Source organism: Boleophthalmus pectinirostris, unplaced genomic scaffold, assembly GCF_026225935.1.
Source record: "Boleophthalmus pectinirostris isolate CB_2022bp ecotype Guang Dong unplaced genomic scaffold, ASM2622593v1 HiC_scaffold_10, whole genome shotgun sequence".
NCBI lineage: Eukaryota > Metazoa > Chordata > Actinopteri > Gobiiformes > Gobiidae > Boleophthalmus > Boleophthalmus pectinirostris.
Window position 1 is genome coordinate 31876154 of NW_026570971.1, and position 23018 is coordinate 31899171.

Below are 23018 nucleotides of genomic sequence, written 5' to 3' on the forward strand. Positions count from 1 at the left end.
TCAGTCCTCCTTGCGCTCCAGGCTGCCCTGCGTGGCGTGGATGCCGTTGCTGTAGACAGGAAAAGGCAGTGAGGAGAAAAGCCCCTCGGCCGTCGTGACTTGCCCGGAGGCGGGATTCGTACTCGCGCCCACAAATGGCCCAGCGGCGGCTGCAGACATGTTGAGCCGGTGCACGTGGTGGTACAGCATCTCCATCGGCGTTTTCGGGTCCAAACCAAAACCAGAGCCGTCCACGAAGTTCACCGCGGCGTTCGGCAAAAGGTTTCCCTGCGCCATCGCGAGAGTCACATCGGCCGGAGCGTACCTGAGGAGGAGGGACCAAGAGGAGGGAGGAGCCAGGAGGAGGGAGGAGCCAGGAGGAGGGGCAGGAGAAAGAGTTTATATTGATATTTCTGTTAGTATTTGTGCAAATGTTAATACAAAAAAATAATAAATAATTAAAACACCAGAAGGTTACAGCATCAGGGGAATAGCAGTAAACTGGTTGAAGAATTCTTTGGGAAACAGGCAGCAGTTTGGGCAGGCTGATACAAATCTGTGTATCAAAATATTACAGGTGAGGTTCCACAAGGGTCAGTGTTAGGGCCAACACTCATACTGTACATTAATGATCCATGTAAACTGTTTGTACTGGTGACACTTATGTAATTACTTCATATATATTCATATTAGTGTAATATATTAAACCTGAGGGTTCCTGTGGTATAGTCCCAGCACACAGTGGTATTACAGTACACACTGTATACAAGTATGTACTACCTTGTAGGTACATTTATATTGGTAAATATAAAGGTGCATTGTATAACTTTTCTGGTGGAGGGTCAGTCAAATGTATTTTTCTCCATGGAGATATAAATAGGGATGTAACAATAACAAAATATTGTGATATTGTATCGTCAAAAGTCTCACAATAATATTGTGGACTGTTACAATATATCAAATCACAAGTTCCTGTTAGCAACAGCTTATGAACATCGAAAACTATGTATCCCATGATTCATTTCAGTGCAGACAACATGAAGAAATATGTTTTTTACTTGAATTTTTGGGATTATGTCAGAAATAATTCACACCAAATTTCACACTTCTCAAGGTATTTTAAAAGCAGAAATTAGCCTCTCCAAAATATCACAATAAATATCGTACCGTGAGATGCATATCGTGATAATATTGTACCGAGAGATTTGGATATCGTTACATCCCTAATAAACAGTAATGAAAATAATAAGTGCTATTAACACATACTAGTTTATATTGTCATCTGTAAATACCTGATAGTCCCGGTGGTATACACTCTGGGGCGCTGGTACTCGTCGGGGCCAGCGTCCCACTCACTCGGTGCACCAGAGGAAGAACCACGTTTCCGGCCTGAAGTCGTTGCAGCGCCTCCAGGTCTCCGGAGTACAGCACCGCGGGGCCAGAGGAAGAGGGGGCGGAGCTCGCACAGGAAGAGGCGGGGCTGGTGGAGGACGTAGTGGGCGTGGTCTGCTGCTTGTCCCGCGGAGACGCCGATAGAGGCGGAGACAGCGGATCTGCAGAGGACACGCTGGAGGGCGGAGCTAAACTTGTCACGCTCGCTGAAGACGATGGCGTGGAGTTACCGTTAAAGCTTGCCGTTTTCCGCACAGTAGCTCCGCCCCCTCCGTCGTTCCCGGGCGGAGTCAGCACCGAGTCCGGAATGGCGACGCTCTGGCCCTGCGGCGACGGGAAGGATTCAGGCGTTCCGTTGTTGTTCGTTGACGCTGGTTTCGCCGTCATGCTGTACGGCGGCTCATTCCTGGAAATCTCCCGGTTCGGCGGGTAGTTCCAAATGCTGCTGTCGTTATCAAAGTTTATCGGTTCTGCCATTTCCGTTTTGATTTTCAGCACAGAGGAAGCTGACATCGCTGTGGAGTTCGTCGGAGAGTTAGCCGAAGTCGCTAAATTCTCCGCTAACGTGGCATTCTCGCCCAAAGGAATCGGACTGGGAGAATCCGTGGACAAGCGAATCCTGCGACTGCGTTCCCACTTCTGCTGAGATTTCCTGCGTTTCCGGCGTTTCTGGAGTTTACTCTCACACTCTTGTAAACCTGATTCTTGCTCGTTTAAATTCTCCTCTTCTTCTCCTCCCTCCTCTTCGGACGATGAAGAGTTTGCTAATCGTGTCTGTAACTCTTCGCTCTCTCCGTAATGTTCCACTTTAATGTGAAGTCCACCTAAACTTCCCAACGCGCTGATGGCTCCGATCCCACTGAGCGCTCCCAGTCCCGTTATCCTCGTCAGCCTCCCTGTACTAGTGCGTGATTCTTCAGTGTCCTCTGCTTCGTTTTCAGAGTTTTCCGGGCTCTCGTCGCTCTCCTGGCTCTCCGGGTTGCTGGAGTTCCCATCGGTTCCGTGGTCCGGGCGTTTGGGCTCAGGTTCAGAGGAACAGTGCACTTGGCTGGTGTGCGTTTGGCGTTTGGCTTCGACCTCGGGATCCTCGCTGTGCTCCGAGAGGTGACTGGCCTTTCCCTCCGACTTCTCGTTGTCTGGAAACAAAGAAAGGACAGCTTAGTTAATGTTAAAGTTAAATTCTGCCTAATTGACTTTTCAGAGCTTTTAACCCTGTTATAGTTGTTTCCTTCTCATTGACCCTCTGAACAGATATCAGGTTGATAAGATTGAAATGATCTGTACTTTCAATTTCATTACATGTTTGTATTTTTATTATAGTCTGAGACTTGCTGAAAAAGCTGAGGAGTTCATTTTGAACATGTTCATAGTTCAACAAAACATACGTAATATAAAAATCTGTTCAGTTGTTTCAGTTACACAAAATTCAGCACAAATCTTCATCAAAACACTACATTTGAAGCTTTACTAGATTTCAATAACTGCACAAAATACTTCTACTTTTTTATGGATTAAAAAACCTTTCAGAAATTTCATTTCTCTCCAGCGACTAGGTCAGGAATCATACAATACAATAGACAGTTCACAAAAACCCCTTAAGTGCAAGTTTGGGCACCAGCCAATCAGCAAAGAGACATATATTCAGTGTTGTCAGTGATTCCTGAGATCGAGGATTTAAAGCCAGAATAAAGAGAATGTTTGGTGAATTTTATCAAGGGGAAAGACGTTATTGTCCTTCTTCCTACGGGATTTGGGAAAAGCTTAATATACCAGTTAGTCGAGTTAGTGGTGACATACATCACGACCAAATAGCAGCGACTGGTTAAATGATAAAAAGTACCTGCCTACTGTCGAAAGAACGAAATCTAAGGCTGTGAGGTCAGACGTTTGGACAAAGTGCAACGAAGTAAAACGAAGTAAAACCGGCTGATGAATCAGGCTAAGAAATCTGTGCATATTTGGGAAATTTGTGCATATTTGTCTGTAGTTGAGAATAAAATAAATATTCGTAAACATTTGAATGAGTCCAGTTGTACATAAAATGTACTGTGTGTATTTTATCCATCAGAATATGAACTGAAAAGTTATGACAACAAGAATTACAATCACGAAATGAAAATTTACGATTACACTTTCTTCAGTATGAATTCACAGACGCGACTCGACTGTCAAAAATACACCATCACTTCACAGGCTTTATTTCATTGATCGAGATGCCGGACTTTTGCACCACATACAAACTAAACCAGAACTAAACCAAGACTGATCCAGGACTTCAGAAGTTCATTTTCAAAAGGGTTTTTTAATACTGTTACTTAAGTAGAATTTTACAGGTGATATTTGTATTTACTTTAGTATTTGTACTTTTACTCAAGTGTCAAAATGTAGTACTTCTTCCACCACTAATTCGGGGACTATCTCAGTCCAGACCCACAGTTATGTGAAGTGATTGGAAAAAGGTGGAACATTCAGTGGAATACTTGATGCTGATTGGCCAAAGCGCCACAACACCAGACTGAGCTGTTAAATCAAACTTGCTCAATCCAATTTCCTTTGCTCCGTTTTCAGTAACAACCGTCGTACATCTGCTCCACCATCTTTGTTCTGGTTCATTTGGGCGCTTCACCTTTGGCTCCGTCCCAAACCACGACGCCGCTCTGTGATTGGTCCAATTGGTCAAATGAGCAACCGGATTCTTTTGTTGACGCCTCAGCTCCTTTAAAACCCACTCTCCCTTCTCTCTCTCTTTCTCTCATAACCCCCTTTATCTTTCTTCCTCCCCCTGCTCTTTCTATCCCTCCCCTCTCTCCATCGCTCTCTCTCTCTCTCTCTCCCGGTGATGTCTCTCTGCCTTCCTCTCTCTACCTCTTTGTCCCTTCTTTCTCTCTCCCCTCCCTTTATACTCACTCTCTCTGTTTCATAACCCTCTTTATCTTTCTTTCTCCTCCTGCTCTGTCTTTCCTCTCTCTCTCTCTCTCTCTCTCTCATAACTCCTCATTATATCTCTCTGTCCCCCTCTCTCTACCTCTTTGTCTCTTCTTTCTCTCTCCCCCTCTCTCCTCTCCCTTTTTATCCCTCTATCTTTCTGGTCCATAACCCTCTTTATCTTTCTCCCGTCTCTATGTCTCCTCTCTCTCTCCCTCTCTGCCCCCTCTCTCTATCTCTTTGTCCCTTCTTCCTCTCTGCCCCTCTCTCTCCCCTCCCTTTTTATCTCTCCCTCTTTCTGTTCCATTACCCTCTTTATCTTTCTTTCTCTCATCTCTCTCTCTCAAAACTCCCCCTTATCTCTCTCTGCCCCCCTCTCTCTACCTTTGTCTCTTCTTTCTCTCTCTCTTCATCCTCTTTCTCCCCCTCTTTCTCTCCTCTCTTTGCCCACCCTCTCTCCCCTCCTTCGCTCTCTCTTTCTGTGTGTTTGTCTCTCTCTTTCTCCTCCCATACTTTCTCCCTCTCTCTTTCTGTTTGTATGTTTTTCTCTTTCTCTCTCTCTGTCTCCTCCCTTTCGTTCTTTCTTTCTCTCTCTCTCTGTCTGTATGTCCGTCTGTACCAGGTGCATGTGACTGGTTTTAATGTGTTTTTCCCACACACTCAGGTGCCAGTGAACACATCGTGCACAGTCCAGATGGCTCACGTCCAGTTTTCCCAAAATGTCTCCTCCCTCTTCTCCTCTTCTCCTCTTCTCATCCTCTCTTCCTTCTCTCTTTTTCCTGTTTCTGGCACAAATGGAAATCTGTGTGTCTCTATTAGGATCATTTTACACAGACACATTTCAGCGTCACCTCATAAAGACACACAGAGCTTTAAGTGACACAGGGATCAAGGGCCATTCATTCTCTGTGAGGGGGATTATCAGAGTGGAGCAAACGAGAATCAATATTAAAAGAACAAGCAGCTTCACATTTTCTTTACATTATTGGCATATTTTAGTGCAGTTTGGTTAATTCCCCTTAAAGAGAATGGGACGTAAGTGAAGATACATACTTAAATCTCTTTAAAATCGAGAACGCTTGAAACTCATTGACGCACAAAGGACCAACATAGACCACAGGCTGTGTAAAGAAGTGGACTAAGGGAGTGTGAGGTCACCCACAGCGTTCAGTTCCAAATGAAGCTCATTGAGTTCACAGCAGCTAAACTGAAGCCAAGTTCAATATTTGAAATATAAGTCAGCGCTTAGCAATGCTGTCAATCAAATCTGATCCTGTTTGTGGGAATGACTTCAGGGGAAGAAGGCAGCGCACTGGTCTATTATCAATGTTCCTATTTTGATCTAGGAGCAAAACAGCTAAATAAAAACACCAGGATCATGTAGAGTGAGTTAATACAAACATTTTAAAATGAAAATGACAAGTCTCACAGCAGCACGTACAGAGAGAGGTGCCAGTTTTTCAATAGAAAGTGAACTGGAAGTGAGCCCATGGTCACTTTCTGTTTGGAAGGTGTTGGTTAGCGGTTTAGCTCCTGAGGTAAATCATAGAACTATAATCAAATCTGGAGGATCTTATTGCAGATGGTGTTGTATTATTTTCAGTGGCCTGTGCTCATTGGCTCATGGGCCAAAAAAAAAAGTTCACTTCTGCATTTACTTCCTCAATACGGGCGAGCTCCTCCCACCCGTCCCACCGTGTGACGTCTGTAACGTGCACGACGTGGAGCGTTTGGACCAATCAGAGCGAGAGTTGCTAGAGCGGAGATAACCTGCTCTCAAAGCGGGGCCAAGTCTTACAAAGCAAAATTTTAAGCGCTTTGAGGATTTAATTATTTATTTATTTTTTAAAGTTTATGTTGTGAAAATAGAAAAGAATCCCTACAAAATCCAACCTTTGTGAAAGCTGGATGCCCTGTCAGAACACGGGCAGTTGGAATTCCCAAAAACTGCATTGTGTTTCTGTGGGAGAATTCTTTCTGGGCCCAAACTCCCGGAGCTGCAGTACCTGGAGCAGCCACTGGTCGGTCTGGGGCCAGGACAGAGGGAGAACGACTTATCCAGTTTTTATTTGACTGTGTAGATCCATGAGATATACACAGTGTATGTCCCTCATAGAGTTTACGAGTAAACCTGACGCCCCAGACACTAGTGTCAGAACTAAACGCAGCATAACTCAATTATGTGATGTTCAGTCTTTTTATTTGATTTGGAAAGTGCAAGTTAGACATGGTGGGGCAGCGAGAGGTCTAGAACTCTTTTCCATCAACCCAAAGGTCAGAGGTTCGAACCCTGCTGGGGCTGTCGTTGTGTCCTTGGGCTTCACCACCTTCTCCTAAACTGTGTGAATGAATGAATGTAGCTAGAATCTGCTTACTACATATTAATAAGGCTGAACAATATCAACCTTTCATTTTTCAGACATTGTGATTGTGATAGATTTGCGATTTATTCTTTTTAAGTTCACATTTTAAACACGTCCAGAAGAAATGACAAAAAGACTGAAATATGAACTGACAAACTAATACAAGAATCACATTTCAGTCTTGTTTGTACAAATCTAAACGTTTTTATTTAGAAGAAGTCAGGATATTTTGTTGTTTGTGGAGGAAATAATGTGACTAAAAAAAAAACAGCATCCTTTGTGATTTGCTGATTGCGTCCGTTCAAATTGCGTTTCGATGTGATTCCGATTAATCTTGCAGCCTTAATAATAACCCAAGTGAAATCAGCGGTGGTTATAACTTGTACCTCTAGCGTGAGCTCAGACCCCTCTCCTCTGTTTTTACACTAAAGCCGCTGTATTTCCCAGAGTTCCAGGACATTGTGTTTGGAGCAGAGGAGGGGACACGAGCACCACTTCAAACTGTAGCTCCAAACACGGACACGGCCAAAAACTGTGAATCCAACGCCAGGATCTCACACAGACGCGCTTTTCTACGGATCTGCCAAAAAACCGAGCCAACCCGGAACCAGGAGAGGTGCCAACAGCTGCAGGGACTGGCACTGACAGGGGAGGGGGGGACGACCAGGGAGAGGGAACAGCATCACGAAGAGAAGACTTAGAAATGACAATGGGGAGGAGTTGGACAACATTTTAAAGCGAATTTAAGTGTCTGGAAAAGCGCCCTGTGAGACTAATGCATTTTTATTATTATTATTAAAGTGTTTACGACAGGTTGGACCACTCATCTGACTAAAACACGGCTGGGATATTTATGTTGAAGATTTTACTAAAGAAATGACTATATCTTGTGTTACCTAGCAACCATGTAGTATACTGCACCAAAACTCCTCTAATGTACACAGAGACTAATATTTGATTATTAAAAAGGTAATGAAATGATCATTCGTTTTGTTGTTTCAAATAGCAGAATAATTTGTTTCTTCAGTGTAAATTGTGTCAAACTTCTGGACAGAGTTCTCATCAGTGTGAGACTCTCTACTTCCTCTAATTACCCAGATGTTTTTCAACTTTATTTCAAAAATTGCTTTGTGGTTGATTAGATTAGTCCTGGTTTACTCTTGTCTTAGCCTTGGTTTAGTCCTGCTTTAATCCTGGTTTAGTCCTGGTTTAGTCCAGCTTTAGTCCTAGTCTTAGCCTTGGTTTAGTCCTGGTTTAGTCCTGGTTTACTCCTGTCTTAGTCCAGCTTTAGTCCTGTCTTAGTCCAGCTTTAGTCCTGTCTTAGTCCAGCTTTAGTCCTTTAGTCCTGTCTTAGTCCTGCTTTAGTCCTGTCTTAGTCCTGCTTTAGTCCTGTCTTAGTCCTGTCCTGTTTTAGGCTTGGTTTAGTCCTTGTTTAGTCCAGGTTTAGTCCTGCTTTAGTCCAGATTTACTCCTGTCTTAGTCCTGCTTCAGACCTGGTTCAGTCCTGGTTCAGTCCTGGTTTAGTCCTGGTTCAGTCCTGGTTTAGTCCTGGTTTAGTCCAGGTTCAGTTCTTACCTGAGGCCTCCTTAAACTCGGTCTCAGATTCCTCGGACTCTTCGGTCTCTGAGGTCTTCTCTGGGAGCGTCGGGAGCTGAGCCAGGTCCAGGGGCGTGTCCTTGTACTCTGGGTTACTATGGAGATGAAACATAAAGAAGCATTCAGAAACATTCAGAGACACAAAAATATCACAGAACAGAAAAACATGGTGGATTTCTGCAAAATCAGAATCAGTGAGTGAAGCACTAAACTCTGTTCATCTCACGTGACAGAAAGGTCTTTTTGTTTGTAAATGATGAGCGACCAATGAGATGCTTTGTTACTGAAATAAATTAATTTGACTGGACGATCGTTTGGCTCTGGTGCGAGACGGAGAGAGTGGGACAGATCTCAGTCTTAGTCCTGGTCCTGGTTCAGTCCTGGTGTAGTCCTGGTGTAGTCCTGGTTTAGTCCTGCTTTAGTCCTGGTTCAGTTCTTACCTGAGCACGTAGTTGACCCAGATGACGTTCTTGTCGCTGTTGTTTTTGGCGTTGACGGCGATGGTGGCGCTCGACTGGATCCAGATGTAGCCGCTATTTTTCTGAATCCACCGATAATATTTAGTCACACACTGGCCTTTGTTCAGCACTGCAACACAAAAGACCTGGGTTAGACCAAGTTTAGACCTGAGTTAGACCAAGTTTAGACCTGGGTTAGACCAAGTTTAGACCTGGGTTAGACCAAGTTTAGACCTGAGTTAGACCAAGTTCAGACCTGGGTTAGACCAAGTTTAGACCTGGGTTAGACCAAGTTTAGATCTGATTTAGACCTGGGTTTAGACCTGGATTAGTTTAAATTTAGATGTTTTCAGATTAGACTGGAGCGGCTGCCAATCGCAGACCTCCACTAACGCTCACACCCACACTACAATTCCTGTTTTAGACCTGGTTTAGTTCTGTTTTAGTCCTGGTTAAGATCTGGTTTAGTCCTTATTTAGATCTGATTTAGTTGGTTTTTAGTTCTAGTTTAGTTGTGTTTTAGTCCTGCTTTAGACCTGCTTTAGTTTTGATTTAGTCCTGGTTTAGTCCCTGGTTTAATCTTGGTTTAGTGAGTTTTTGATTCGATACGATATGTTTCAAGTTGATTCGATACGGTTCAATACAAATAAAGGCTAAATCATGGTTGTGATACTAAAAGTCTTTGTTAAACCACTTCTTGTGCAAAGTTCCTGGTTCAGTCCTGCTTTAGTCCTGCTTTAGTCCTGGTTTAGTCCTGGTTTAGTCCTGGTTTAGTCCTGCTTTAGTCCTGCTTTAGTTCTAGTTTAGTTCTGGTTTAGTCCTGCTTTAGACCTGCTTTAGTCCTGCTTTAGTCCTGCTTTAGTCCTGGTTCAGTCCTGCTTTAGTCCTGCTTTAGTCCTGGTTTAGTCCTGCTTTAGTCCTGCTTTAGTTCTGGTTTAGTCCTGCTTTAGACCTGCTTTAGTCCTGCTTTAAGTCCTGGTTTAGTCCTGGTTTAGTCCTGCTTTAGTCCTGCTTTAGTCCTGCTTTAGTCCTGGTTTAGTCCTGCTTTAGTCCTGCTTTAGTCCTGGTTCAGTCCTGCTTTAGTCCTGCTTTAGTCCTGGTTCAGTCCTGCTTTAGTCCTGCTTTAGTCCTGGTTCAGTTCTGTTTATTGAGAGGACGGTGGGGAGACACACAGGAAGTAGAAAGTGTCATGTGACAGCTGCTTCTGTGGCGCTTCAGTGACGACGTCATTAATCACAATCAGAGACACGACTGAGGCCAGAGATACAAGAAATACACAACTGTACACACCAAATATACACAAGAAATACACAACTGTACACACCAAATATACACAAGAAATACACAACTGTACACACCAAATATACACAAGAAATACACAACTGTACACACCAAATATACACAAGAAATACACAACTATACAGAGTACACACTAAAAATACACAGAGTACACTAAAAATACACAAGAAAAACACAACTGCAACTGTGCACAACTAATTATAAGTAACTATGCAAGAAATATAAGCACTAAGTACACTAAATATATTGATACTTTGCAGTGATCTCACGTTGGGGGTGTTCTACGTGTATCTCTAGTGCTGGAATGCTTAGTGTGAGTTACATGGAGACACAATGCACAGACGAGCAAACACTGTCTAACAAGTTTTAAGATCGTCTGGAAACTCAAGAAAAACACAAAATGGATGTAAACAGAACATTTTCAGGAGCCTGTGATCAGTCTGAGTGTTCACGGTTCTGTTCAGGAGTTTGATTTTCAACAAAAAGATGAGAGAGACTAACTGAAAAACTGCTGGATAATGACTGATGTTATTTGAGAATAGGGCTGGGTATCATTAAGAAGTTGTTGATACGATACGATACATTGATACATGGGCCAAGATATGATATATGTCTTGATACAGTGAGTTTTTGATTCGATACGATATATTTCAAGTTGATTCGATACGGTTCAATAAAAATAAAGGCTAAATCATGGTTGTGATACTAAAAGTCTTTGTTAAACCACTTCTTGTGCAAAGTTCCTGGTTCAGTCCTGGTTTAGTCCTGTTTTAGTCCTGTTTTAGTCCTGGTTTAGTCCTGCTTTAGTCCTGTTTTAGTCCTACTTTAGTCCTGGTTTAGTCCTGTTTTAGTCCTACTTTAGTACTGTTTTAGTCCTGTTTTAGTCCTGGTTTAGTCCTGCTTTAGTCCTGTTTTAGTCCTGTTTTAGTCCTGTTTAGTCCTGTTTAGTCCTTTAGTCTTTAGTCCTGTTTTAGTCCTGGTTTAGTCCTTTAGTCCTGTTTTAGTCCTGCTTTAGTCCTGTTTTAGTCCTGTTTTAGTCCTGGTTTAGTCTTGCTTTAGTCCTGTTTTAGTCCTGGTTTAGTCCTGGTTTAGTCCTGTTTTAGTCTTGTTTTAATCCTGCTTTAATCCTGGTTTAGTCCTGGTTTAATCCTGGTTTAGTCCTAGTTTAGTCCTGTTTTAATCCTGCTTTAACCCTGGTTTAGTCCTGGTTTAGTCCAGGTTTAGTCCTGTTTTAATCCTGCTTTAGTCCTGGTTTAGACCTGGTTTAGATCTTGTGCAAAGTTCATATGAAACACAAACATTTTAATCCTCAAAACAGACAAATGTGTCACATAAACAAGTTTCCCTCCTCTGAACATACAACAAAACTATAGCTGTAACAAAATAATTTAGTAAAATATACCAAAAAGTACTCTTGGCGGTACTGTATCATCACATTATACAGTATATGATATATCGATATATTTGAGAAGGACTTGACTTTTTTAACAGCACAAATCAGTTCACCTGTAGTTCTAGATAACTCGCTTCTTTCTGGTCAGATTATGTTAAAATAAAGATCAGATTATACAGAGCAGTGCCTACAGATAGCATCACACCCCCAGGAAATGTTGACGCTCAGCTGCCAAGTATCAATATACAGAATACAACTGCATATATGCCTGTGAGTACAAACAACCAAAGAGATAAAAAATAGAAGTAACTAGAAAAGCACTCAGAGACTACCCCCATTTTTTAAATAAATTGCGATAAAATCAGTCTTCTGGATCAGATCCGGATCAGCCTTTGGAATATGAAAGAGGATCCCATTGTCCATCCCTGAGTCAAATTTCATGGGGTTTGGTCAATAATTAACCGAGATATTGAGAAACAAAATTTTTGGCCCCATTTACCACAATGTTAACTAAAATTTCAAAGTGATCCAGAATCCAGGGTTTCTTCCGGATCACCCCCAAAATGAAATCAGTTCTTCCTTTTCACATTTCCAACAAATCCTGAAAATTTCATCAAAATCAGTCCATAACTTTTTGAGTTATGTTGCTAACAGACAAACAAACAAACAAACAAACAAACAGACAAACAAACAAACAAACAAACAAACAAACAAACAGACAAACAAACAAACAGACAAACAAACAGACAAACAAACAAACAAACAGACAAACGCCGGCAAAAACATAACCTCCTTGGCGGAGGTAAATATGTAGTGTGAACAGATTTTCAAAATAAAAAAACAGGACATCCCTGGTTTGTAGTAGTTAGTAATAATAAAATTGTGTTACAAGTGCGTAATTAAGAAAAATTGTTCTGTACTTGCTCCATTTATGACTTATTCACAACTAATCTGTGAGTCAGTATAGTCACTGTTTTATGTTTTGGTCATTTTTAAGCAGCTTTTCTGTATTTTACTTTAAAAAATGACCATTTATACCTCTTACTGCTGCCAGGTGTAAGAGAATTTAAAGGTTGTATAGAGGATTTTTTAAGGAAAGAGAAATACAACAACAGTTCTTTTTCTAATGTTGTGTATGCCTGACACCACCTTCATCCTCCACACCTCCCCCAGTAGAAACACCTCCTCCCGCCTCCTCACTCTAGAAATCACGCTTGTTTACAGCCAGTGCGCGTTCAGAATTACTGCTGAAGTGACATGTCTAGAAATAAATTAGCGTCAGTTTTTAGATCCTTCATCTACTTCAGTCGCGCAATCGCTAGAAGAGATCTCCAAGAATCACCTCAGTTTGGCTTTGCTCCTTTTCTCCTTCTCTTCTTCTTTCAGCGACCTCAAAATTGTACTTTCTTTTGCGGCGAACTGGTCGTGGATTCTCGTCCACCAAACTTTGTGCAAACTGCGAAGAAGCTACAGTTTTAAAAAGCCTCTAAAAACCGCTGCATAAACCACATAATCCCCGCGCGCCAGCGAGTCAGTTACACTAGAAACGTAGGGAGTTTGATTGACAACCTAACAGCCAATAGAAAATGAGGCAGCCTTGTTATCTATTGGCTGATGTTTATCTGGCCTCACTACGTCCACAGTTGATAGATTTTCATTCTTTTTTTTGGTCATCATAATTACTAAGGGTGTGTAAAAGTATCAGAATATCGATATATCGTATATTTTAATGTGACGATACAGTATCGATATCGTGGGCTACTGTATCGATATTTCACCAAGAGTATTTTTAGGTGTGTTTTACTAAATTATTTTGTTACAGAGTTACAGTTTTGTTGCTTGTGGAGTGAAAGGAAAATAATTTATGCAACACATTTGATATTTTTACTGTTTTGAGGATTAAAATGTTTGTGTTTCATATTCACTTTGCACAAGAAGTGGTTTAACAAAGACTTTTAGTATCACAGCCACGATTTAGCCTTTATTTTTTATTGAACCGTATCGAATCCATTTGAAATATATCATATTGAATCGAAAGTGCACTGTATTGAGATATGTATCGTATCGTGGCCTGTGTATCGAGGTATGTATCGTTACTCAGCCCTAATAATTACAAGGCTGCTGAATCTCTGTAATGGTATTTTAAACTTTCATTGACAATTTGAAACAAAAAATAAAATTCTCCATACAACCTTTCAGTAATTTATCCTCCTCATACATCTCAGTTTAACATGGACTCACAAGAGATATATTTACACCATGATCTTCCCTTGGCACATCATGGGCATAGTATTATCTAAATGGCTGCATACTGCAGTCTAACGGTGCCCACTGGTCTTCAGAGTCTCACCACACTCGCTTTATAAACCTCCTCCTGTGGAAGCAGAGTCAAGAGGCCTGAACACTCAAACATCATACTATGTTCACTTTTCAAATCACACTATGTTGACTTTTCAAATCTCCCCAGGCCTGGATTATGGATGGTACATAAACTTCTCCTGCTTAAGACGTCCAATAGGTCTCCATCTTTTTACTGCCACTCTTCCACAGCAGGGATCAGATTGATCAAAAATAGAGACACCTGGGACAGTTCTTGTATGAAACTGGGACAAATCAATGGTTTTGGATAAATCTGCTGGGACAAGGACACAGGCTCAAAACTGGGACTGTCTCTTCTCCCTCCCTCTTTCTCTCTCTCCTCTATCCCTCTCTCCTGCCTCTCTCCCTCCTTCTCTGTCTATCTCCTCTCTCTTTCTCTCCCTCTTCTCTTTGTTCTCACACACTTCACTTTAAATCTCTTACATCTTCCCAAACTGTTTTTTCTAATGATGAAATGTGTGGCTGAGTGCACTAACGCCTCACAGCAACAAGGTCCCTGGTTCGACTCCCGGGCCTTTCTGTGTGGAGTTTGCATGTTCTCCCTGTGTCTGCGAGGACATGACAGGAACTCAAAACATGCACAAAATGTAAATATGTATTTGTTCAGCGTGTACAATATTTTGATGGTAAATGAATCAATTACATTTGGCATCTGGCAGTGGCAACGTGGAAGGTCACCTCACTGGGGGGAAAGGAGCCCGAGCTTGTGCGGGAGGTTGAGAGATACTGGCTAGATATAGTCGGGCTCACTTCTACGCACAACTTAGGCTCTGGTACCCAACTCCTTGAAGGGGGTTGGACCCTCAATTTCTCTGGCGTTGCCCAGGGGGAGCGGCGGCGGGCTGGTGTGGGCTGGTGTGTGCTTGCTTATAGTCCCACGTGTTGGAGTTCACCCCAGTGAACGAGAGGGTCGTGTCCCTGCGCCTTCGGGTCGGGGACATTTCTCTCACTGTTGTGTCGGCCTATGGGCCGAACAGCAGTGCAGAGTACCCGGCCTTCTTGGAGTCCCTGGGAGGGGTACTGGACACTGCACTGACCAGGTTGTTCCACTGGGAGACTTTAATGCCCATGTGGGCAACGAAAGTGACACTTTGGAGAGGGGTGACTGAGAGGAACTGCCTCCCTGATCTGAACCCAAGTGGTGTTCTGTTATTGGACTGTTGTGCTAGTCACAGTTTGTCCATAACGAACACCATGTTCAATCACAAGGGTGTCCATCAGTGCACGTGGCACCAGGACACCCTAGGCCGGAGGTCGATGATCAACTTTGTCGTCGTGTCATCTGACCTCTGGCCGTGTGTCTTGGACACTCGGGTGAAGAGAGGGGCTGAGCTGTCAACCGATCACCACCTGGTTGTGAGTTGGGTTCGCTGGCGGAGGAGGAAGCCAGAAGGACCTGGCAGACCCAAGCGTGTAGTGAGGGTCTGTTGGGAACGTCTGACAGAGCTCATCCGTCACCCTGGCTGAAGTCACTGAGGTGGTTGGCAAAGCTCCTTGGTGGCAAGGCTCCGGGGGTGGATGAGATCCGTCCTGAGTACCTGAAGTCTCTGGATGTTGTGGGTCTTGGGTGACATGCCTCTTCAACATCGCGTGGCGGTCGGGGACAGTACCTCTGGACTGGCAAACCGGGGTGGTGGTCCCTCTGTATAAGAAGGGGGACCGGAGGGTGTGTTCCAACTATAGGGGGATCACACTCCTCAGCCTTCCCGGTAAGGTCTATGCCAGGGTACTGGAGAGGAGAATCCGGCCGATAGTCGAACCTCGGATCCAGGAGGAGCAGTGTGGTTTTCGTCCTGGCCGTGGAACACTGGACCAGCTCTACACTCTCCATCGGGTGCTCGAGGGTTCATGGTTGTTTGTCCAACCAGTCCACATGTGCTTTGTGGATCTGGTGAAGGCATTCGACCGTGTCCCTCGTGGTGTCCTGTGGGGGGTGCTCTGGGAGTATGGGGTCCGGGGCCCTTTGCTAAGGGCTGTCCGGTCCCTGTATGACCGGAGCAGGAGCTGTGTTCATTGCCGGCAGTAAGTCAGACCTGTTCCTGGTGCATGTTGGACTCCGCCAGGGCTGCCCTTTGTCACCGGTTCTGTTCATTGTATTTATGGACAGAATTTCTAGGCGCAGTCAGGGGCCGGATGGGGTCCGGTTTGGGGACCACAGGGTCTCATCTCTGCTGTTTGCAGATGATGTTGTCTTGTTGGCTTCATCAAATGAAGACGTGCAATGTGCACTGGGGCGGTTTGCAGCCGAGTGTGAAGTGACTGGGTTGAAGATCAGCTTCTCCAAATCCGAGGCCATGGTTCTCAACCGGAAAAAGGTGGCTTGCCCTCTCCGGGTGGGTGGAGAGTCCTTGCCTCAAGTGAAAGAGTTCAAGTATCTCCGGGTCTTGTTCACGAGTGAGGGGAAGATGGAGCATGAGACTGACAGGTGGATCGGTGCAGCATCTGCACTAATGCGGTCGCTGTGGTGAAGAGGGTTTACCGGTCAGTCTACTTTCCTACCCTCACCTATGGTCATGAGCTCTGGGTAATGACTGAAAGGACGAGATCGCGGATACAAGTGGTGGAAATGGGTGGCTGGGTGCTCCCTTAGAGACAGGGTGAGGAGCTCAGTCACACGGGAGGAGCTCGGAGTAGAGCCGCTGCTCCTCCCGTGAGAGGAGCCAATTGAGGTGGCTCGGGCATCTGTTCCGGATGCCTCCTTGACGCCTCCTGCTGGAGGTGTTCCAGGCATGTCCCACCGGGAGGAGGCCCCGGGAAGACCCAGGACACGCTGGAGGGACTATGTCTCTGGGCTGGCCTGGGAATGTCTCAGGATCCCCCCACAAGAGTTGGAGGAAGTGTGTGTGGAGAGGGAAGTCTGGGAGGCCCTTCTCAAACTGTTGCCGCCGCAACCCGACCCCGGATAAGCGGAAGAAAATGGAATGGAATGAATGAATTACAATCAATGCATGATTTTACAAGAATTTTATGGATTTTTTTTCCCACAGATGTAACGTGTCCTGCCCTGGATGCTGTTTAATGCCACACTCTGGAACATTTCAGACAAAGTTCTACCTGTAGTTCTGCCTCGAGCCCAGCAGATGTAGCTCTGTACCTCGCTAATAATTATCAATCTACACACAAAAAAAAAAAAAAAAAAACCTGCACTAGAGGAGATTTAGGAGGAATAAAAACTATTACAAGTCTGTGCAGTGTTGAAGCACAGGTCCACGGAGAGACAGAAGAGAAGAAAGATGGAGAGAGGAGTGAGGGAAAACAGAGGGAGGAGAGAGAGAGAGTGAAACATGGAAGAAGGGAGAGAGAGAAAGAGAGAAACTGATAAAGGGAAGTGGAAGAGAAACTGAGAGAGGAACGAAGGAGAGAAGAGAGAATTGGAGAGGGAACAGGGAGAGGAGGAGAGAGAGGGATGAGGGAGAAAAGAGGGGAGAGGAGAGTGGAGGAGAGAGAGGGAAAGGAAAGGAAGAGGGGGAGCGTAGAGGTGGAGAGAGGGATGAGAGGGGGTGAGGGAGAGAGAGTTTAGATGTTTGCGACACAGACAGAGACTCCACCTTGAGCGTGACCTTCCTTTGTTTGTTTAGACGAGGAAATAAACCGAGAAGGAAACGAGTTAAGACTGGAGAGAGAGAGAAAGAGAGGGAAGGGGGAGAGAGGGAAGAGAGAGAGAGAAAAAAAAAGAAGAGTGACAGATGAGAGGGGCATGGAAGGAGGAGGAGAGATGGAGGGAGGTAAAACAAGTAAAACCCTGAAGAGAGAGTGTGAGAGGGAGAGGGGGTAGAGGAAGGGAACGAGAGTGAAGGATGGAAGAATGGAGATAGAGAAAAGAAAGGGGGAGGAAGAGAGAGAGAGAGAGAAGAGGGAACAGGTGGAACAGTTTTTAAAACTTAGTCCAAATGTGACAACGTACAATTCTCCCTCTGTGTGTAGAGTATATATGCTCTCCCTCTCTCCTTCTCTACTTCCTCCCCCTCTCTCCTCCTCTCCTTCTACTCTCTCTCTATCTGTTCTCCTTCGCCTCTTCTCTTTCTCTCTCTGTTTATAAGTGTGGAGTTAGTAGTGGTCTCTCCCTCTATTCTCCTCCTCTTTCTCCTCCCTCTCTCCCACTCTGTCCTCTCCTCTTCTCCTCCTCCCTCTCTCTCTCCTTCTACTCTCTCTCTATTTGACTAGTTCTCCTTCCCTCTTCTCTTTCTCTCTGTGTTTATAAGTGTGGAGTTAGTACTGGTCTCTCCCTCTATTCTCCTCCTCTCCCCCTCTCTCTTTTCTCCTCCCTCTCTCCCACTCTGTCCTTTCCCCTTCTCCTCCTCCCACTTGCTCTCCTCTACCTCTCTCTCCTCTCTCTCTCGCTCTCCGTCTGTAGGTGTGGAGTTAGCAGTGGTCTCTCCTCCCTCTCTCCTCCTCTCCCTCTCCTCTTTTCCTCTCCTCCTCTCCATCTGTACATAGGTGTGGAGTTAGTAGTGGTCTCTCTCTCTCTCCTCCCCCTCTCCTCTCTCCTCTCTCTCTCTCTCTCCATCTGTACAGAGGTGTGGAGTTAGTAGTGGCCTCTTTTCGCCTCTCTTTCTCTCTCTCTCTCTTTCCGTCTGTACATAAGTGTGGAGTTAGCACTGTCTGTCTTCTTCTCCTCTCCTCTCTCTCTCTCTCCTCTCTCTCTCTCTCTCCGTCTGTACAGAGGTGTGGAGTTAGTAGTGGGCTCTCTCTCTCTCTCCTCCCCCTCTCCTCTCCTCTCTCTCTCTCTCCGTCTGTACAGAGGTGTGGAGTTAGTAGTGGTCTCTCTCTCTCTCTCCTCTCTCTCTCTCTCTCTCTCTCTCCGTCTGTACAGAGGTGTGGAGTTAGCGGTGGTGATAATGAAGCTGGCCCGAGGCAGAGCCCGAGGCGTCTGGACACAAACCAAAGATTAAAGGCCCTCATTCCCTTTAAAACCTGTCTGCTGTGTACGAGAGAGAAGAGAGGGAAGAGAGGGAAGAGAGGGAGGAGAGGGAGGAGAGGGAGGAGAGAGAAGAGAGGGAAGAGAGGGAGGAGAGAGAAGAGAGGGAAGAGAGGGAAGAGAGGGAGGAGAGGGAGGAGAGGGAGGAGAGGGAGGAGAGGGAGAGAGGGAGGAGAGGGAGGAGAGAGAGGAGAGACCTGTCTGCTGTGTACGAGAGAGAAGAGAGGGAAGAGAGGGAGGAGAGGGAAGAGAGGGAGGAGAGGGAGGAGAGGGAAGAGAGAGAGGAGGAGAGAGAGAGAGAGAAAGGAGAGAGAGAGAGAGGGAGGAGAGAGGGAAGAGAGGGAGGAGAGAGAGAAGAGAAAGGAGAGACCTGTCTGCTGTGTACGAGAGAGAGAGAGAGAGGGAGGAGAGAGAAGGAGAGGGAGGAGAGGGAGGAGAGGGAAGAGAGGAGGAGATAGAGAAGAGAAAGGAGAGAGAAGAGAGAGAGAGGAGAGGGAAGAGAGAGAGAGAGGAGAGACCTGTCTGCTGTGTACGAGAGAGAAGAGAGGGAAGAGAGGGAAGAGAGGGAGGAGAGGGAGGAGAGGGAAGAGGAGGGAGAGGAGAGAGAAGAGAGGGAAGAGAGGGAGGAGATCGAGGAGAGGGAGAGAGAGGGAGAGAGGGAGGAGAGAGAGAGAGAGAGAGACCTGTCTGCTGTGTACGAGAGAGAAGAGAGGGGAGGGAGAGAGGGAGGAGAGAGAAGAGAGGGAAAGAGAGGGAGGAGAGAGAAGAGAGGGAGGAGAGAGAAGAGAGGGGAGGAAATGGAGGAGAGAGGAGAGAGAGAAGAGGAGGGGAGAGATCTGTCTGCTGTGTACGAGAGAGAAGAGAGAGAGACCTGTGTGCTGTGAGAAAGAAAGTAAGAAAGAGAGGAGAAGGGGGGGGGAAGAGAGAGAGGGAGAGGGAGAGAGACCTGTCTGCTGTGTATGAGAGAGAGAAGAGAGAAGGAGAGGAGAGGGGGAGAGAGGAGAGGAAGAGAGACTTGTCTGAGGTGTACAAGAGAAGAAGAAAATAAGAAAGAGGAGAAACCTTTCTGCCAATATAAGAGAGGGGAGAGAGGGAAGAAGGGAAGAGAGGGAGAGGGAAAAAGAGAGCGGGTGGAGAAGAGGGGAGAAACATGTCTATCAATATAACGGAGGGTAGAAAGGTAGAAGGAAAGAGAGAAGAAAGGGAGAGGAGAGAGAGAGAGACCTGTCTGCTAATGTCACAAAGGGAAGTAAAGGAGGAGGGTGAAAGAGGAGAGGAAAGGAGAGAGAGAGAGGGAAGAGGGAGAAGAGTGAGAGGAGAGGAGAGGAAAGGAGAGAGAGAGGGAAGAAGGAGAAGAGTGAGAGGGAGGAGTGAGGGAGAGATTGAAGAAAGGAGGAGAGGAGAGAGAGGGAGGAGGAGAGAGGGAGAGAGAGGAAGAGAGGGGAGAGAAGAGGGGAGAACATGAATGTAACAGAGGAGAGAGGGAGAGGAAAGAGAGGATAGGAGAGGAGAGAGACATACATAACAGAGGGGAGAGGTGAGGGAGAGAGAGAAGAGGGGAGGAGAGGAGGAGGAGAGAAAGAGGGAGGGAGAGAGAGAGGGAGGAGGAGAAGAGATAAACCTGTTGGCCAGTGTAACAGAGGGAAAGAGCGGCTACTTTTTTATCTTTCGTTCAAAACAGATCGGCAAATCCAGGACTGAAATGATCCAAACGATTCTTGGAAAGCTGTATGGAGTTTAAAAACCTAATGGAGCACTTCCTGTATTACCACATGACATCACAAGGTGGAACAAGGAAAAACACAAAGAACTCAGTCTAAACACGCATGATTTGTGTGTTAAACATTATAACAGAGAAGAAAATGGTTTAATCTGGGCTCTTTAATGGACAACATAGAAAATGAAAATGAAGTTTGATGGATCCTCGTGTCGAACTTTTGGAGACTAAATGTCAAATGTTAAAGACTTGACTTAGATTTGAGTGTTTAGGCGGTGATTAGTCTTTCATCAGAGTGATTTCAAACGTCGAAAATCCCCCTTTTCCTCCTGAAAACCATCGGATCGAGCTAAAAACTGGAATTAGGCCGATGTGAAACTGCAGGGAGCGATTGAGTCAGAAAATCACTGAAACACGTTCGGAAAATTACAGGTTTAAATCGACAAATTAAAAGTTAAAAATCGACGGCACTTTGTAGAGACTTTGGTTTCTTAATGTGTCTGGGAAATATGATCAGGACTAAACCAGGACTAAACCAGGACTAAACTAGGACTAAACTAGGACTAAACCAGGACTAAACCAGGACTAAACTAGGACTAAACCAGGACTAAACTAGGTCTAAACCAGGACTAAACTAGGACTAAACCAGGACTAAACTAGGACTAAACCAGGACTAAACTAGGTCTAAACCAGGACTAAACTAGGACTAAACCAGGACTAAACTAAGACTAAACCAGGTCTAAACCAGGACTAAACTAGGACTAAACCAGGACTAAACTAGGTCTAAACCAGGACTAAACCAGGACTAAACCAGGACTAAACCAGGACTAAACCAGGACTAAACCTAGGACTAAACACTAAACTAGGAGTAAACTAGGACTAAACCAGGACTAAACTAGGAGTAAACTAGGACTAAACCAGGACTAAAACCAGGACTAAAAGGACTAGGTCTAAACCAGGACTAATCTAGGACTAAACCAGGACTAAATTAGGACTAAACCAGGACTGAATCAAGGACTAAACCAGGACTAAACTAGGACTAAATCAGGACTAAACTAGGACTAAACCAGGACTAAACCAGGACTAAAAAGGACTAAACCAGGACTAAATCAGGACTAAACTAGGACTAAACCAGGACTAAACCAGGACTAAAAAAGGACTAAACCAGGACTAAACTAAGACTAAACCAGGACTAAACTAGGACTAAATCAGGACTAAACTAGGACTAAACCAGGACTAAAAAGGACTAAACCAGGACTAAATCAGGACTAAACTAGGACTAAACCAGGACTAAACCAGGACTGAATCAGAACTAAACCAGGACTAAACCAGAAATTAACGGGGACTAAACCAGGATTAAACCAGAACTAAACCAGAACTGAATCAGGAATGAATCAGGTCTTACAGGACTATTTATTTTTAAGTTCCATTTTATCGTACCCAAAGTCATATTTTAAGTATTAGTTTCACTCACAGAAGTTGTTCTCTGTTCATATATATTTTTTACACACAGAAATAATTTAAACTGCACGAGCATTTATCATTTAAAGGTTCTATATTACACAAAAATGATTCTGCTGATCTTTAAATCATGTTCTAATGTTGTTTGTTTCATTCACACTTGTTTGAGTAATCCTTTATTATTAGTCTGTCTCCAAAGCTCCAAATGCTCTATCCCACCTTGTGATGTCATGAAGTGCAAATTTTCAACAGCTCCTTTTACCTTTAGTTCAGTGGAGATTGGCAATTCTAGAGTTGAAATGATCCATATAATTCTAGTGAAGGTGTGTGGAGTTTAAAAACACAGTAGAAAACTCTATATCCTATATTACCACATGACATCACAAGGTGGAACAGATTATTTTGTTTTTGAGAGAAGAACTCAGGCTAAACATGCAGGGTTTGTGTGTTATGAAACAAAAACACAAGTCCAGGTCTGTTTGTGATGAGGAAACAACATGATGACATAGATCAGTGTAATTTGGGCCTTTTAAACACGACGGTACTCACAGTCGAGGTGACACTGTCTGATGCCCTCCACGTCTTCAGCGTGAATGAACTGATAACACCGTTTCCCCACAATGTCCCCGGGAGCCAGGTCCATGTAGTCACTGATCCTGAAAGAACAATAACAGCAGCAAAAAAGTTTCAAATGTGTTCAACTGTATAAAGCAAACAGGTCCACACAATTACTGATCCTAAAATAGCAATAACCAGAAATATACACTTTAAAATATGTTAAACTGTACAAAACACCAACATGAGAGGTCCAAGCAGTGACTGATCCTAAAAAAATAATAACAACAAATACACTTTAAAATATGTTAAGATGTATAAAACAAAAAGGTCCATGTAGTCACAGATCCTAAAAGAGAAATAAAATGAAATATATACATGGATATATATTAAGTCTTAATACACAGCAGCTTTGTCACAATTAAAACACTCTTTTCTTTACACAATAGGATGTGATTTTCAACATTAAATGGTAGTACTTTGTTTTCTTATATGTGTGTAATCCATCAGTGGTCCAGGTGGGTTCCATAGTGTCCATGAGCGTATACTCGTCTATGGCTACATTCAGACTGCAGGGATTAAC

The 23018-nt window shown here is 44.3% G+C and overlaps 1 protein-coding gene across 1 annotated transcript in view; it reads right to left on the reverse strand.

Annotated features, from left to right (window-relative positions):
- The window catches only part of LOC110153085 (neuronal PAS domain-containing protein 3), a 268760-nt gene continuing 245742 nt past the window's right edge, over nt 1-23018 (reverse strand). The window contains 6 exon segments of the mRNA XM_055161442.1: nt 1-304; nt 1272-1299; nt 1302-2507; nt 8235-8350; nt 8696-8843; nt 22430-22536. Of these exon segments, the coding sequence (XP_055017417.1) occupies nt 1-304; nt 1272-1299; nt 1302-2507; nt 8235-8350; nt 8696-8843; nt 22430-22536 (1909 nt within the window).